This window comes from Notamacropus eugenii, chromosome 7 (genome assembly GCF_028372415.1).
Source record: "Notamacropus eugenii isolate mMacEug1 chromosome 7, mMacEug1.pri_v2, whole genome shotgun sequence".
Taxonomy (NCBI): Eukaryota; Metazoa; Chordata; class Mammalia; order Diprotodontia; family Macropodidae; genus Notamacropus; species Notamacropus eugenii.
The window spans coordinates 124,663,847-124,682,874 of NC_092878.1; the positions used below are offsets into that span (position 1 = coordinate 124,663,847).

General features: G+C 37.7%; 1 protein-coding gene across 8 annotated transcripts in view; it reads left to right on the top strand.

Annotated features, from left to right (window-relative positions):
• The window catches only part of TBCK (TBC1 domain containing kinase), a 259,980-nt gene that overhangs the window by 151,531 nt on the left and 89,421 nt on the right, over positions 1–19,028 (top strand). For 7 of the 8 annotated variants that reach the window (XM_072625035.1, XM_072625034.1, XM_072625038.1 and 4 more), the window contains one exon: positions 553–714. In XM_072625035.1, coding sequence (XP_072481136.1) covers positions 553–714 — 162 coding nt within the window. Of the gene's footprint in view, positions 1–552; positions 715–8,588; positions 8,703–19,028 lie in introns of those variants that run through there. The other variant, XM_072625041.1, reaches the window with a different exon arrangement.

Below are 19,028 nucleotides of genomic sequence, written 5' to 3' on the forward strand. Positions count from 1 at the left end.
AATTTGCATGATCTTACTTTCACACTTCTGCAGAACATCCTCACACTTGAACACAGATTGAATAAAATAAGGACTCTTTATTAAAACTGACACTAGAGGTGAGAACGTGTCATCAGTGGGAACATTTTGATGTTTAACAATTTTCAAATCACAATTTTTCCTCGGGAGAAACAAATATTCCTTCAAAAATAAATGCCTCCTAAAGCAGATGTATTGTTCATTCTCAAACTATGAGGAAATAGTTACATGATAATAGCTAATAATAAAAGCTAGCATTTGTATAACACTTTAGTGAATATAAAGTGCGTTACAAATACTATATCATTTTATTTTCACACCTACCCTGGGAGGTAGATGCTACTATTACCCTCATTTTATAGATGAGGAAGCTGAGGCAGACAGAGGACAAGGGACTTTGCACAGCTAGCGTCTGGGACCTGGCTTGAACTCAGGTCTTCCTGGTTTCAGGTCTAGTGCTCCTCCTAACTATGTCTCAGCCATTGTTGTTCTGTTATTTCAAAAGTTAACACCATTTATCACATCATTTGGCAGATGTATTTCCACTACACAAGATTTTTCATCTCTGGGATACATTACTGCTTGGGAATTCTTCCTTTCCATTCTGCATTGGAGTGGCCATCCTTCAGCAACTACGAGATCGACTCCTAGCCAACGGCTTCAATGAGTGCATTTTGCTCTTCTCTGACTTACCAGGTATATAGTGCTATGGAAACACATATGTAAATACAGAGATGCACATGTGAATAAGGGGAAGCTGAAAAGTAAGAAGCTGCATGGCAAGATGAGTCGAATAACAGTCACATTTATATATGTGCTATACATATATATGCATGTGTTATATGTACGTGTACACACACACATATGTATATATATGGTGAAATGGAGAGTTTGTGTACACATTCTTTTGGACCTTATTTTTAATGTATTGTGATAGTATTTATGAGTGATTATATAAAATATTTACTAATTGTGGTCTAAAAAGGCTGTTATATCCTCCAGCATATACTCCCAAAGTACATGAAAGAATTGTGCTCCTAAGTTCATTTGTAATTTGCTTATTTAAAATTTAAAATTGTTCTATAAAAATGGCAGTTGGGGAGTTAGGCAAAAGCCTAGTTAACACATACCTTTTCTCACATATTGAAATGGATCTGTGATATCATTGATTTGGATGGTTTATTGGTTGATTCCTTTGGAGTACTCTAGATCATAGCTCCACCCAAGCCTGCCCATCTTGTGTGACTCTTGCTCATGTCATCCCTTAAGTTTGCTTGCATGGGTTCTCCCAGCATGTAGGAGACCTTCATTACTTTCTTTGACATAATGAGGGTATGAGAAAAGCACCCATAATCTTTTACCCTCACCATGTGATTTTCAGCTTTTCCTCCTTGGTTATATGTTGCACTCTTCTCGTATCTACCATTACCCATCATGTGGTATCCATTTTTAACTTTATGGAGATTCTTGTAACCATGACGTATTGTCCCACAGCAATAGTTGTAGAACGTTGATATTATTTTTTCAAATGGATCTTTGCTTTTGTGGGAATCTTGGGGTCTGTAAAATACCTTTGCAATTTCCTGAAGACAGTGGGCTTATCCTATTCAATTCCAGGCCCAGCTAGTGTTCCATCTGTTCTCTCTCTCTCTCTCTCTCTCTCTCTCTCTCTCTCTCTCTCTCTCTCTCTCTCTCTCTCTCTGTCTCTCTCTCTCTCTCTCTCTCTCACACACACACACACGGAAATTGATTTTATTTTAAGAAACAGGAAGTGACTCATTAACACTGTGAGAGTTGTTTTAAGAAAAATTGAAGGATTAAAAATGAGAATAACTGGAATGCATCTGAGGCAGCTCCAAACTAACTTATTGAAATAATCCTTTTACTCCAGAAAATGAAAAAAAAATTGTAAAAGAATGACATCAACGCAGATTATCATCATTTCCTAAAGACGAGTTGTCTACATAAATCAGTGGCCATAATGACGAAATCAAAAAAGCCTAGAACCCACCTCAGCCAGACAGCACTGGATCTCCTTGCCAAGGAGTTGGTTATGGTAGCCAAGCACTACTCTGGTATCAGAATATAACCACATTTGTAAGAGAGTGGTATCATCCCTTAAGAAAGTAGAAAACAGCAGAGGGGCATAAAGAAGGTCATAAAAAGCTTGGTGAGAATCGTAGAATCATAGATGCAGAGGTAGAAGAGATCTTACAAGCCTCATGTTCAACCACTTCATTTTACACATGAGGAAATTGATCCACAGGAAAATTAAATGACTTGTCCAGGGATACACAATTAGTAGATATAGGATGTTCGATTTGAGCCCAGTGCCCTAATCTACTATGCCTTGTTACCTCCCGTGAAGAAATACTTAGGAGAGCATCATTATCTGGGTCACGGGCCCAATATGAAAAGGCATTTATGAACAAAACTGGAAGATGGACAACAAACAGATGGAAAACAGGAAAGAAAAAAAAATAACCTCTTTTCTCCATCACTGGTAGTGGAGTTATCACATTTGGACCTAAACAAAATAGTACCTGGTGTGCTGTATGAGGGTGTAGAAGTGATATCGAATAAGACAAAGATGGGAAGATCATCTGGGCTAGCCCAAGTCAATACAGAGGGCTTCTGTGCTGAAGGTAACACAATTTAAGGGGCTCTGAGGGATCAATTCAATTCGTAAGATGTCTGAAAGAGGAAAAGATACCAACATTTAGGAAAAGTCACTTAGCACCTAATTATAGTTGAGAAAGAAAAGAGGACAAGATGTTGGTATGTCATCGAACTATATGTTGCCTTTTCTATTGATTAATCCACACATGTATAAAGGGCATCCTTGACGAAACTGTGTTGAATGAATGGTCAAGCTTTTGCAAAAAAGTATTCTACAACACATCATTGCCAGCTATACAACTGATAGAAAAATATAAGTAGTAGACGTTTTCCCTGTGCTTTTTCTTTATTAACTGTTTTAAAAAATTTGTTCAGTATAGCAATATATATGTGTGTATGTGCGTGTGTGTGTGTATATATATGTATATATATATGGTGCTATGTATAATTCAGTATACCACCTTAAAGGTTTTCTTACATCAAGATGTCTCCTATGCAAATGTAGAATCACTCAGGAGCCCTTCACAAATATGGCAACTGGAATAACTTTGTTCAGCCCTACAGTCATTAGTATGAGAGACAGCATGTCACAATGGATACTATGTGTCAGAGGCAAGACTTGAAACCGTGTCTTCCTGTTTTGTGGCCACCTCACTATTCATATTTGGCATCAAGCTCTACTACAGTGCATAGTTATATACATAAAATAAGCAGTAAGCATAAGAAATGCCAGGGGCAGAACAGAGGTCTGTACACAATGTTTATGGATCTAACCAAGACCTCTGACACTGTTAGTCATGAGGGCTTATGGAAAGTTATGTCAAAATTTGATTGCCCAGAGAAATTCATCAGCATTGTGCGTCAATTTCACGATGGCATGTTTGCCCGAGTTCTGGATAGTGGACAGTGCTCTCATGCCTTCCTAGTCACCAGTGGAGTGAAACAGGGCTGTGTACTTGCTCTCCCATGCTTTTTAGCATGATGTTTTCAGCCATGTTGTCAAATGCTTTCAATGAGGATGAACATGGCATCAAGGTCAATTGTAATGATGGTAAATTCTTCAGTTTGAAAAGGCTGTAAGCCAAGACCAAAGTGGAGGGAGTGTTAGTGCATAATTTTCTGTTTGGAGATGTTTGTGCACTCAGTGCAGCCTCAATTTTCTGCTTCCTGTGCTAATTTTGGCCTAATAATTAACACCAAGAAAACACAGGTGCTCCATCAGCCACCACCACACCTTCCATATGTGGAACCATCAGTTACAACAAATGGAGAAGTTTTGAGTGCTGTGGATAAGTTCACTTACCTTGGTAGTATGCTTACCAGGGATGTACACATTGACAATGAGGTTGATGCACACATTGCCAGAACTAGCTCAGTGTTTGGGAGGCTCTGAAGAAAAGTTTAGGAGAGAAAGGGTATTAGACTGACTATCAAACTGAAGGTCTACAGAGCAATTGTGCTGACTTCATTGTTTTGTGCCTGTGAAACATGGACAGTCTACCAGCGCCATGCCAGGAAACTGAATCTCTTCCATTTGAACTGTCTTAGGAAGATTCTGAGGATCACCTGGCAGGATAAGGTACCAGACACTGAGGTCCTTACTCAAACTAAACTGCCAAGCATTCAAACTATGTTTCAGAGAGTGCAACTCCAATGGGCTGGCCACATTGTTCGAATGCAAAATGTACGCTTGCCAAAAAGACTCTTTTATGGAGAACTCCCATGGGGCAGGCTATTGCATGGTGGTCAGAAGAAGTGATACAAGGATACTGTCAAGACCTTCACATTTGATTGTATGAGATGGGAGATACTGACACTGGACCACTCAGCATGGCGGCCTACATCAGAAAAGGTGCTGTGCTGTATGAGCAAAGCAGAATTGAAACAGCTCAAAGAAAACGTAGGATGCGCAAATTTGGAGTAGCCACCCCAAATATTCACATGGACTATCTGTGCCCAATCTGTGGTAGAGCATTCCAAGCTTGTATTGGTCTAATCAGCTACAGTCAGACACATTGAAATTTCACTTTAAAGTGGTGATGTCATTTTGGTCCTCTTTGAGAACCAAGGACAACAACCAACCAATTAAGTACCTATTTTTTTCTAGGCACTATACTAAATGAGATACATGATATCTCAAAAGAGTTTGGCCCAGCCCTCCACACAGAAAAAAAAAACAAAAAAGATATGCCATTCTTTTGCTTGTATCTGACTTTTCATGACCCCATTTGGGGTTCTCTTAACAAAGATATAGGAGTGATTTACTATGTCCTTTTCCAGATCATTTTACAGATGAGGAAGCTAAGGCAAACAAGGTTAAGTGACTTCCCCAAGATCAGGCAGTATCTGAGTAAGTGTTAATAAGTATCAGTAAGTATCTGAGGTCACAATTGAATTCAGGTCTTCCTGACTCCAGGACCATTTACTCTATCCAGTGTGCCACCTCGTTGTCCTTACTGGCTATACTAAGCTACACAGCAGATATTCAAACCATGGAATTGATCCATCAGAACATATATCATGGACAGGTCCTGTGAATGGTTGACAAACTGGGTATATATTTGAATAGAAAGAGGAGAGTTGGTTGGATTGTTTTGAAGTAATCACTTATAGTGAGCTCAAACTTACCTCTGGAATAAAGGTCCATCTTTTTAACCTAAGGGTTCCTTTCAGATTGCCATATGACTTTCAGTTGTGGCATAAGGAATATCATCAAAGTAAGAGAAATGTTTAACTGACCAGGAGATAGGCTGGACATCATGATAAACAGCTGTCCTTGTACTCCATTGGTAATCCATGTAACGTCAAGATATCTAAAGAAAAGTCCCCTACGTAGCAGATTTACCTCCTCTGGGGAATTTACAAAATGACATAGATAGTTACAAGAGAAATGATTATGTGTGAATGGTTTGCATTGTGACCCACATCAGTGATATCTCAGGTAGATTAAGATATTGAAGTATGCCAGTGATCATACCATGTGGCCCAAATGCTTCAATATTCTAAACATCATCAGTCTATCTTTCTTCTTTGTTAAAATCACTCCTCCATTTCAAGAAATAATAATAATGCCTTGGATTCATTTAATAATACTTTTCCTCCAAAAAACTCAGAGCACTGTTATTAGTTTTCTAATGTGTCAGATTAAAAATTAAGGTAGTTTATTTCTTACATTTAAAGAGCTATTTATCTTTTTCTGAGAAAATCTTGTGTGTATGTATGTGTGCATATATCTTTGACAAAACCAAAGAGGCTAGTTCCATAAACTAGAAGAACTGTCTGTACCCTGCAGATGTTTTGTTCCCAACATGCCAAAGTAAACAGACAATGATTGATCAGGATTAAAAGCATTTTCCAGTCTGTCCTAAAAAAAGCTAAAAGTAAGTTTGTTAGGATTGCTAATTATGTATTTCCAAGTAAGGCAGATTTCTTGTCCTTCTTGTCTAAGTACACTACTTAAAAATCTATCAGGAAGAGGTTTTTCTAGCCTACTATTAGTCATGAATATGTCTATTAACAGAAGTACTTGACTATTTAAAGACAAATAAAAATTATCCTTCATCTGAAAATAACAGGATTATATTAGTTTCCATCTATCTCATCAGCTTGTCGAGGTGAGATGTGATCAGTAGTCCAGAGATAACATAAAGACCATCTCAGTTTTTCTTGAACGAACTTCTTGTCCATTGGATCTTCAAACTGCTAGCAGATACCCCCTCTCCTATTGAGGTAGACAAGGTTCACTGCACCATAAATGAATGCAATCTGGGTCAGACTTAGAGGAGAAGGCAGTACAGAACACAGCACATGCATTGATTTATGAGCATTTCTTTGAGATCTTCTGTGATAGAATGGGTCCTGGTTTGTGATAATCTCCATCTATCAGAGCAGAGGAATATTACTGGCAGATATAGCAAGGAAATCAGATTAGCAAGTTTCTACCTGTTTCTATCAGGTTTTAATTCAGTAAATTTTCCATCTTAAAGGATGGTGGGTGATTTTTCAGCTTGCCAGAAATGGCATAAACTGGCTGGGATCCCAGGGTCAGCATGTGCTGTTCTCTGTCATTCAGTCATAATTGCCATAATTCTGCTGGTATTGCCTCGTAGAGATAAGTGCTTTTATAGGGCGAATCCAAGAGGCAGCTTCTTCATTTACAGTGAGCTGTGACCAGTAATTAACATTCATTGACCTCACACTGGGTGAATAGTAACCCTGGGAGTGGGTTATGTTTTGTTTTTTAACAGCTGTCAGGCATATCATTCTTTCTAAATAAACGTCAGGGTTAAAAATAGAGGTAAAAGAAAAAGAATTCCATGTAACTCGGTATTAAGGGAGAACTTTCAAGTTCTTCAGACAACCCAAAGATAGAACGAAGTGTTGACATCATTCTACTTGGAGTTAACAGTTTGTTTGACTAAGTCAAATTGAAGCTTTTGTCATTGTCTACATGAGTCTCCTTACCAAGAGTGGAGAACCTGCAGCCTCGAGGCCACATATGATCCTCTAAGTCCTCAAGTGCAGTCCTGTGACTGAATCCAAACTTCACAGAACAAATCCCCTTAATAAAAGGATTTATTCTGTAAAACTTGAACTCTGTCAAAAGGCCGCACTCAAGGACCTAGAAGGCTGCGTTTGACCTCAAGCCCCACCCAACATCTAGCCTTTCTTCTGCTCTGATGTTGACTTTGAGCTCCTGGTTCTACCTTGTGGATAGTCTAATCCTGGTCCCAAGACCAACAAGCCACTTCCCTGGTTGTCTCCAAACCATACCACCATATGCACCCTCTGCCATTAGCTCTTTCCCAACTCTTCCTCTTTGCACTTTGAGAATGTGAGTAACTCGTGGACAGGGACTATCTTATTTGCTTGGGCTTGTATTCCCCACACTTAATAATAGCTATCACTTACATGGTACTTTATGAATGTAAACTCATTGAACATTTTAATATGTTATCACAGTGCTTGACACTCAGCAAGCACTGAATCAATGTTTTTTCATTCATTCACCCAGACATCACACTGACAACTGATTATGACAGCCCTGCCTCATCTGTAATTAGCAATGTTGCTCTGGGCTCACTATGTCTAGCATTTTTCAGCTTTCTTTTCAAAGAAACTGTTCAGAGCAATCTCTGTCTCAGAGAACTGATAATAAAACATACTTCAGTAATAACAGTGGTGATGATGATGATAGCACTTATGTAGAGCTTCAGAGAACTTTATAAATATCTCATTTGACCCTCACCAAAACAATGGAAGGTATGTACTATTATTTTCAAAATTTTAGAAATGAGGAAATGGAGGCAGGGTTACTCAGCTAGTGTATAGGGACAGGTTTGAATTCTGTTCTTCCTGACTCCTGATCCAGTGCTTTATCCACTGAGGTGGTTGCTGGGTTGGTCAGCATTGCTTAAACCATTGCTTATCATTATAAGGAAAAGATCATATTGGGTTATGGTAAAGGTTGTAGCATAAAACCAAAAGGATGCATTGCAACTCAACATTTTTTAAAGGCATGGGCTTCCGCATTTCATGTCTCAAATTTGAACTGTTTTTCCCAAACCTCTGCTAAGTCCTGTCTTCTGCATAGTAGTTGCTGAGTATCCCAGCATGGGAGGATCTTGGGAGACTTTTCAAAGACTTTCTGTATCTTTTCATTTTCTGAAGCATATAACTGCATCTAATCAGCCATTATCTTAGTTGTGGACTTATTGCTTATGCTCCCTGCAAAGCAAGATGACCAAGAGTTCTTTTAAATAAGGTGTTCTTCTTAACCTAGAGTCTGTAAACCTTTTTTAATATTTAATAACTGTATTTCAATATAATTGGTTTCCATTGTATTTTATCTTATGCATTTAAAAACATTATTCTGAGAAATGGGTCCCTAGGCTTTATCAGATTGTCATAGGTAAAAATGCTTGAAATGATCCTTCTTTTGTTCCTTTTAGGTTCACAAGAAAACCAGTCTGCCGACTTTTGTTTAGCTATTTAATTTGATTCCGTTTCTTTTTTTGTTTTCTGGTTGTGTTTTTTATGAAAATGTTAGTATTCATTAAATTTTTTCCAATAATAAAGATCTCATATTTAGAGAATCCATAGTTAAAGTCAATAGCTGGTCTAGAAGCCCATGTGAACAAGCCTCTCTTTTATTGCTACTTTACCACTGTTACTCTGGAAGCAAAAGAAGGTCACCCAGAACTGAGAGCCATTTTATTTCTTCTTCCATCCATGGGTTGCCATGGCCAAAGTATCCATCACCTAATTTTGAATCTGCTACTGCTGAAGCTTCTCTGTTCTTGGCTGGATTGTCTCGGGGACACCAAACTTGGTCTGTCCCAAGAATTGTCGTTATAGACTCTCCAGCTTCCTAGAACCTGATGGAGTTCCACTCCACTGGTATAAAGTTGGAGAACCCAAGACTTTTTCCATGTCATGAGGTGTTACTAGAACAGTACTCTGTGGAGGGATAAATGTATCACTCTTATCTTTTTAGGTGATTTCATTATAATATATGCAAAGAATTAATTTAGTTTCATACAAGAAGAGAAATTTATAACATACTCATGATCTAGGGGAATAAAAGGAATGTCTCAAATTAATGAACCACATCATTCCCAAGCCTTATTTAGTCATTCGTTCCAGCATCTTCCCTCAATATCCATGTTGCCTGATTGACCTTTCCCTCCTTTCTCTTTTTCCCATTCTAATAGAAATTGTACTAAGCAATAAAATGACCCAAAGGAAAAAGAAAGAAAGAGAAAATGGAACCTGAATAAGTATTCTCTGAGTGATTTAGATTGTATTTAAAGAGATGATAAAGAAACAGCAGAATTTGAAGGTAACAAGGCTAATAAGGCAACAGAGGAGACAGGTGTAAAAAAATATTGAGATGCCCAGGAGCCTTTAGCACATAAATGCCAGCAGAGATAATGAGGAAAAAGAAAGCTTAGTTTTTGCCAGACTAAGTTATAGTTGAGATTGATGGGCATGTTGAAGCTATGTTACTGAATATGACAGTACTATTAGTGTTGAAGTTCTTTGGTCATTTTAGGTAGAGAGGGCTTATTTATTTATCAGCCTTGGGAAATTAGGCTTTGAGTTCCATAGACTTGATTGGGTCACAGTTGCACATATTCATTTAAAGTGTAATAAAATTGTGAGGTGTTTTCACTCTCTTTTTCAAAATGTTCCCATTATTCTGAGGCAGGGACGGTGTGTGTGCAAACTCTGCCCAACATCTTGCAGTAAGAGAATGTCAGTAGTGCTGTAGAGCTCAGCAGCTGTCAGTGAAACAGGGCAGTGTGCAACAACACTTCATTGTGTCATTTTTCCTGTATTTCATTTCCCAGTTTAATGAAGCTGTATAATTAATGTTAAGCTCTTAACTGTTGCCAAGTATACTTAGGGAAAATAGGCCCTCCAACAGCATCTCTGTCACAAGTTACAAGAGATCTATAAGCATTCAAAGGAGAAGATACCTGGATTTTTCAATTAACAGAAATTTTCTACCACTGTTTGTTATTTGTCATAAATGAACTAATAATTTTATATCTCCTGGTTTTCTTGTATTAATTGAATTGCTTATTTATACAGGTTAGGAAAAAATATTTTGACATCTTTTAGGTGTATATTTTCACAATGGACTGCTATCAGTAACTAATTCATTTCCAATACTAGTTTCCTAAAGTTATCCTTGATTGCAAAATTAACATAAAAGTACAGGAGAAAGAAAATGCAAGCATTTGACTGCTTTTAAAATATACATTTGCAGAAGTACCGCAGTTCTGTCTGATGTGTATATGTTTGAAAAATTATGTTGAAAATCGCATCAGATACCAAAAATAACAATCCTTCTTTGATGCTAATATAAGCATCCTGGGCCGTTCTCGCTGCCATTTTCTCTGCTTGTGTTTCCTGACCTTCCATTTGACCCATGTGCCAAGTAGATTTGCAAGCCAACCAAAGAGATTCATCACAGGCAAAGTGTGGCATTCTTGAGATGGGAGCTACAAAGTTACCCATAATTCTTCTTGATGGCATGAAGCCAGATATAGGGTGGGGTGCTAGCTGGGTGGAAAAACCTGGTGAAAAACGATTTGTAGCACACACCTGCCCAGTAGAAGTTCTGTAAATGTTGTCAGGCTTGTAAGATTGATGCCATTTCACCTGAAGCCGAGAATCCTTTAATTATTCACTTTTTCCACTTGTAGTTACATGAGGATGATGAAATTCTCTGGCGCACACTCATAAAAATACACCAGGAGAAACACCTTAGAAATGAAGCACTGTTCTTTTAGTTGTACTCTTGTTGTCAGCGATGGATGACCTATTCAACTCGCTCCCAACTCCTCGCCAAAAGTGCATTTGAATGTCAGTGTCTAAACAACACAGGCAGGGTGGTGCATGCCTATAGTCTTAACTGCTGGAGAGGCTGAGGGTAGTGGTGGAAGCTGAAGCTTAGTACTTATGTGCTGCAAAAGGGCTACATTTAGTTCAGCACATTAGGATGTTTCCTCAGATTCCCAGCTGCTACTTCGGAGACTACTGTTTTAGAGGCCTTCAACTTGTATATTGGAGTACCTAAGTACAGGATACAAAGGTTGATAGGAAAACCAATCCAGATGTTGAATTCCTTAAATGGAGAAGAACCACCTAGAGCCCTATAGATAACTTCAACCCAGTCTGGATCAAGTGATATACATGCATCTGGTGAATCTCAAGGGAGGGAGATAGTTGTGTGATAGTGGAAGAGAGAGAGGACAGAGAGACAGAGAGGGAGAGAATGAACACTGGGCCTTGGAGAGGATGGCCAGGTAATATCGCCTCCAGGAGTAGTGGGCCACCAAGCTGCCTGACCACGGGCAAATCTTCAGGGTAAAGCTTCCATGCCAATCAGGCCTGTAAGATCAGACCTCCATGCTTTCAGCCTAGTCAGGATAGAGAGACCAGCCCCCATTTTCCACCCCCGCACCCCAAAAAAGGTTAGGAAATATGGTTAACCAAAAATTATCAGGAAAAAAAAACATTCTGTTTCCATTAATAGGTATAGTTCCTATACTTAAAATTCTTTGTATAAGTGTATTCTCAAAGTTTTACTGTTAACTAAGTTTCATTGTTCTTGTTTGGGGGCATAAATAGTTGCATTCTTTTACAACAGAAGGAAGAATTTGCTGTGAGATGTTAGAATACCTAATTAGGTTAGAATAAATGCCCATGAAAGCATACAAACATCCGGTAGTTTAGCTGATGGTGATTGCCAAATTGTGAAATAACCCTGGGATACTGAAAGAATTGGGTTGTAGTAAACTGATTATTTTACATTATACTATTTCTTTAATTGACATTTTAAAAGGAAAGACACCTCATGCTTTGGGGCAGAGGGAATGTAAGAAAAATAAAGATCAGACAAATGTTTTAAATTTATATATAAATTTAAATAAATTAAATAAATATAAATTTGTATTCTGAAATAAAAAGTTTATTTCTGCTGCTTTACAAACTTTCAGAGAGAGTTGCACCTAGTTTCTGGGGTTTTCTGTGAACCTGTTCCAGGGGATACTTTTTAGGAAAACATTGGTATTCCATTGTAAATACTACCCCATCAGACTCTATGTCATGAGGCAGCCTTAGAGAAGGAGAACCCTCCAAAAAAAAAAAAAACCTTTCCATTGGGCAGCTCTTTGTTTCCAAGAATATTCTGGTAGTCTCTTCCAGAAGTAAAATTTAGGGCACTCATTTAGTAGTATTAAATAGACTGTATCAAGGTACATATGGACTATCTGAAATGCTTTTCTTAAGGTCTGTTGAATATATGTGTGTATATATGCAATGTAGTTGTATAAGCCTTAAAAGAGAGGACATGTAAAGTCCTTTAAAGTGCTGTATAAATGCTGGTTATTATTAATATTAAAACACTTAGAACTTTTTAAAGGCCTGAGTTCTAATCCTGCCTTAGGCACTTATTAGCCCAGTGACCTTAGGCAAGTCACGCTGTAAAGGAAGAATACTTATAGTACTTACCTCACAGGGTCATTGTGAAGATAAAATCAGATAGCGTCTATGAAGTGCTCTGCAAACCTTTAAATGCTATATATGAATACTAGCTATAATTAACTTCAAAAAGCCTATTAAAAATCAGAGATGATTGTTAAAAAAAAAATCCAGTGTATAATTTGTGTTTCTACATATAGCCCAATACTAATGTAGCGACGTTTAGAAATAACCATTCTTTTACCTAAATGTTATGTGCATATTTATATGTATATATGCATACACATACGTGTTTGTGTGTTTTCCCTACATATATTAGCAAGTGTGCATAAACACACATAGCACACATGTGTACACGTGTGTGTGAATACTTTCAAAGGCACTTTCATTCCCCTCCATATTTTCTGGTCTCTTTCATCCGGAAATGAAAACCTCCTTTGTATGCCTTGTCGATAGTTTGTGTTTTGTGTGGAGAGTCAGTCAATCAGCAAACAGTTATTGAACATCTAATACATACTAAGCTAGGGATGTGTGTGTGTGTGTGTGTGCGTGTGTGTACTATATTAGGTATCTATTTATACCTAAGTGTGTGTGTATACATATATGTGTATGTATGTGTGTTTTATATATGTATATATATGTACAGTATATATACTGTATACAGTGTGCTATATAGTTATATATCATATACTAGGTATACTTTATACCACTGTAAGACAGATAAACACAGCACACTTACAGGCTACTAGCACAGGTTCATTCTTGATTTTGTCAGGCAGGAAAGACACTAAGAAGGGGTTAATAATCTTACTTTATTCTAGTCTAATTTTCTCAGAAGAGGACTGCTGATAATAGAAGCACAAACTCCTACAATACTCCCTAATCACCCTTCTCACAGGGGCGGGTGAGAAGGGGGTACAGCTACCCCAACATCTTGATGGGGTTAATCAAGACGGGCACAACTTGTGCATCTCCTAAATCCCCTCAAGCCTCAATGGGGGCCGTTTGAGGCAGACACAGATTTCCCCTAAACCTTGATGGGAGCGGATCAAGTCACACACAGTGTTCCAGCTTGTGCACTCAACCCTAAGGTTCCCCATTCGCTGTCTATTGACCACCTGCTTTACAGGGCATCAGACAAAGAAGGCATGTTGCCAGCATTAGCCTCCCAAGTTGACATCACCTCATCCCTGTATCTCACTGCGCAGCCACGGTGGATGTTTATATTATTTGCCATTATATAACTCTGCCCAAGGGTGGCAGACATGTTTTGAACCATAACTATGGGAACTCATATCTAGTACCTGGGAACCGGAGGTTATTATGGCTATGGATCCGGGGAAACAACTCTGAGAAATAATAACAAAGATTCACTGTGCTAACACTAAAATCCACCTTACTTACACTAAAACTCACCTTACATACGCTGTGTATATACCATGTATATAAAGACAGAAAAAAATGAAACAGTCCTTACAGGTTGGACTTCATGGTCAGTGGGAAGAAAAAAGATGAGCCATGAGCAAATGTGTTCATTACCCAGCGCTATAAAGATACTGCATTGTACAGAGAATGAATGGATTTTTCTTCCTTTAAAAAAAAAAAAAACAACACAAGAAATTAGACTTTAATGGCATGAATTTAAAAGCAATATTTGCAGATATAAATACCAAGATGTGTCAAAAATTCTTATCACAATTCCACACAAGGTGCTCAGCCCCACAAGAATGAAAGGCCCTTGTTTAGTTCCGGTTCTCAGTCAATTATAAAACTGATTTTCAGAGAAAGAAAAGAATAATTACGGATGCAATTGACCTGGTAGTAAATCCTCTAGGTTATAGCATTGTTCTGTTTTCTAAGGCTGGGGAATGTGGGATGTTACTAACCGCCAGCTGCAGTGCATTGTCATAATCCACCTACCCCAGTGCCTAATGATAAAACCAATTATGTTAAGAATGAAAACAGTTTAAGTATCCATGTATCAGCAATGTTTGTTATGCTTCTTATTTATTCCTCATATCATTATGAGCATTTTGCAGTAGATATGATGGATGTTTCAGCGAGTGATTGCCCACATATGTCCTTTGGAAACCTAGGTGGAGAAGGAATCTGTGAGAAAGGGCCCAGTGAAAAAGAACCAAGGATTCCCATTTAGCCAAGACTTTGCCACTTAGAAATATCAGTGGAATCTTGAGTATTGGTTAATTTAGTCTAAATTCTTTAAACCGTCCAGATTCTCCTAGGTACTGTTGCCCCAATTTCCACAAATTTCTTTGTGTTTTCCTTAAATATATTTTGCGAGTCTAGACATACATCTTGTTTCCTTCACCCAAATAGAGTACAAGTCCTTTGGGTGCAGTTTCCTTTTTATCTCTTTCATCCCATTGCTTTACTGTGTACCTGGACCCCATAAACACAATCCAGCCAGCCTTCAATTCTCTGTTATCTCACCCAGCCCAACCCTCCATTGTCTGTTACCTCCAGAGCACCCCAGCCTACTTCTCACCCTTAATCCCATCTAGCCCCCTTCTCCGTTACCTCAGGATCACCCAGGGCTATTTGCTCTTTAATCCCACCCAAATTTTCCCACAGTCTTTTTCTCTTATTAAAAAAAGGTCAGTCCCTCCCAAACGCACAGATTCTTAAAATTCTGCTCTTCTATTGGCAACAGAGTAAACCTTGTCTTTGAGTGAAAGAAGGATTGAGTGGTCAGTTCTTTTGAAGCAGACCTGTGCCCTTTGCCCTGTCATTTTGGGGTTCTTAGCACCCCTAGACCACAACAGTACCAGACACCCGACATGCATATAATAAATACTTATTGAATGAATGAACCCACAAAAGGATTTTTCTAGCCCCCTGTACTGGCAGATGACACATTATGAACCACAACATAACAAAAATGAGTAGCATAGCTGGTCTTTGCTACTGTATGATCGTGTATTGTTACTACCCACCTGAATACCCATGAGGGTTTTCCTAGAAGATGACTTAGCAAGAACCAAGAGCTCTGCAGACAAGAGTCCTGATCTCAGCTGTATTAATTGTCTTGTTCATGGCAGTAAGTCACTTAACTGATTGACGCCTGGGTTTGCTTATCTATGAAATGAGAATAGTACCATCAACCAGTCTCACTGATCTGTGGAGAAATTATTAAAGCACTTACCTAACACAGTGTCAAATGAATGTACCTGTGGTTGGATTGAACCCTTTAGGAGTGGTTTTTCTTAAATATCATGCATGCCCTAGGGATGTGGTTACTTCTGGAGGCCAGGAAGGGCATTTCTAGAAAGTTTTCTGGCTAAACATTTTAGTTCCTTGGACATATGAATTCATCTTGTAAATCTAATAAATATAATGTAAAATATCTACATCTTGAGAATGTTTCATTATATCTGAAGATTTTGTAGGAATTTAAAAGCTTTAAAAAATTCATTTAATAGTTCCCTTCTTGGCCTTAGTTTTGCGACTCATTTTGAAAATTTAGCTTGTGAAAAATATCCTTGAATATCTTTTTCACATAATTTCACATATCATAGTTATATATGTATGTGCATCATGCTTATATACATATATGTGTGTGTGTATGGCTTTTCCCTTTATCATACCATAAGCTATAGGAAAGCATAGACTTTGTCTAAATTTTTTATCTCTTCCAGTTCCGATCATAGTTCTCTGCATACAGTAAGCACGTGTTCCACTTGGGTACAATTTGTGTCCGTATGTATAGACTAGTGTATAAACTGAACATTTTTATGTCCAGTGATTTCTTGGGAAACTATGTTTATTATATTCCCTCTGTAACAAAAATTAATTAGGTAATCCTCTCATGTTCAAAGACACCAATGTGCAGTAATCATCAACAAAGACTATCATGTAAACAGAAAACTGGGAGGAAGATTTTATTCTAAACTCTTGGCTATTAACAAGGCATAAACAAAAGAATTAATAAAACACAAACAAAATATGTTTGTTCTGAGAACCCTTCAAGGTCTGTCTAAAATTCTACCACCATTGGCTCCATTTTCCTTTCTTTCCTTTATATAGTTGTGGTCAAAGTATATTCATTTCTTATTCTGCTGATTTTACTCTATATCCATCACCCCATAGGTCTTTCCATATTTCCATGAATGTTATCACCATAATATTCTGTTACACTAAAAAACCTCAGTTTATTCAGCCTTCCTTGAATTGTTGGACATTTCAGCTCTTTGGATTTTTACCTATTATAGAGAAGTTACCAATATTTTTGTATAGAAGATTTTGTTGGAAAGTGAGTCCTTACCTCAGTAGCTAGAGTATTTAGTATTGAATGTGAGGCTGCCAGGTTTCTTTGCTTCTTTATGTTGATTGCCTAATCTTTTCCGCTGATGACCTTTTTTTTAACCAGTACAAACATTACATTCTGGTAATTTCTACTGTATGTTGTTTGAGATCTGATACTACTAAGCCTTCTCCATTATGTAGTTATTTTAAATGGGATTTCTCTGTTCTTTCCTGATGAATTTTGTTAGAATTAATAGAAATGGTGGTGACTTAGGTGGATTTATTTTATATGCTGTGACTTTGCTATTCCCAGTCACTTAAATGACATTTTGAGTCTCCTGAGTCAGATGAATTACACAGGGTGATGAAAGCACTTGTAGGTATTAGCTTGTCTACTTTTGGCAACTTTAATGAACCATGGAAAATAGAAGAGGTCCTAGAAAGTTGGTAAGGGAAAATTTTGTCCTGATTTTCAAAATGGAAACAGTAACAGATCCCTGAAATGCCAATGAACTTGTTGCTGATCTCCAGCAAAATTAAAAGACAGGAGTTTGTGAGCATTTAAGAAAGAATACAATATTCACTAACAACCAGTTTTGCCAAAATAATTTGATTTCCTTTTTTGAAAAGTTTCTTTGAGCATAGCAACATAGTTGAGACCCAGAAGGGATGCTAGCCAAATTCATGTAGAGTGATAGTTGACCATGTAAATGACAGAATCACAATTTAAAATTTTCTCAGCAGGGTAGATAGATCAAAGTGTACTTGAGATGGGAATGAATATGAAATTTCATATTTAGATATTTTAAAAGCTACATAGGTATAGGATAGTGGAGCACTGGCAGGTCATATGGAAAAAAGATCCCTCACCTAGGGATTTTACTTGACCATAAGTTTAATAAAAGCCAAGTATCATAATAAAAGTCTATTTAAAAAGAAAAACAACAGTGTAATCTTAAGCCACAGTAGTGGATCAGTAAAGATCAGATCACACATATAGATCTAACCATGTCATTTCTCTACTTATTAAACTCCATTAGCTCCCTAATCCCACATACCTATGAGAAATGAATATTTCTCTCTTATATTTAGTAACAAATTATTGTATTAGGATCAAATGTTTCCCCTTCCCCCCAGAAATCAATCTGTGGGAAATCTCTCTTAGAGATTTACCCAGGTCATGCTCTAATCAGACAGTAGAAGAAATTCTAAGTTTAGACTAATGGGTGTCCTGCTCTCTGTGTCTGCTCTGACAGGTCCTAGACAGGTAATATGGAAATGGATGTCTCTTTGACCAAGATTTGAGCAACCTAAGCCCCTCCCCTAAGGTAACCTACCTCCCATTTGATTAACTAATCAGAGGTGATTAGGCATCCTTCAGGAACACCTCCTCTTGAGAAGGCATATAAACTGTGAACTCACTGCCATTAGGGGTCTTTGGTCTACAAGAGATGACCAAATCACCATCCTTTTATTAATTTGCTGGCCTTATTAATAAAATAATTAAATTACCAGAAACTATGTCTCTCAAACTTTGTAACTGTCACAAACATAATCACCTGTCAGATTCTGTCCTTTCTGAATCCACAAAATTTCTGACTTATCAGTCCCCTTCCCTTCTCTTTTTGTCTACTGACAAAGTTCTTTGGAATTGAGGTTAATAAATACGGAAACTGAAACATAAATGTGATTTGGAGTGATTTGCCCCAATTCACATATAGTCTATGAGAGGCTTAAAAATGAAACCATCAATCCACAAACGCTTCTCATAGACCTACCATGTGCCAGATACTGTGCTATACAACGATGATACAAAGACAAAAATAAACCAAAAAAAACCACACTCTGACCTCAAGGAACTTAATTCTATCATACTTTAGCTTTTTGTTCCACCTCCACTATAACATACCTTCTCTCAGTATGTCCTAAAATTACATTGGAACCATAAATCATAGGTTAGCCTGATAGAGGCTTCCCACTGTTTTTTTAAAAGGTGATTTGAAATTATGCATATTTAATTATGTTAATCTTCACTCTGCATAACAGCGTTAAGCAGCCTGATGGCTTTTTGCCTTCCTGTGGATGAAGGATGCACAGTCTTTACAGATGCCCTAGAATGTGAATGCCTAGAATGT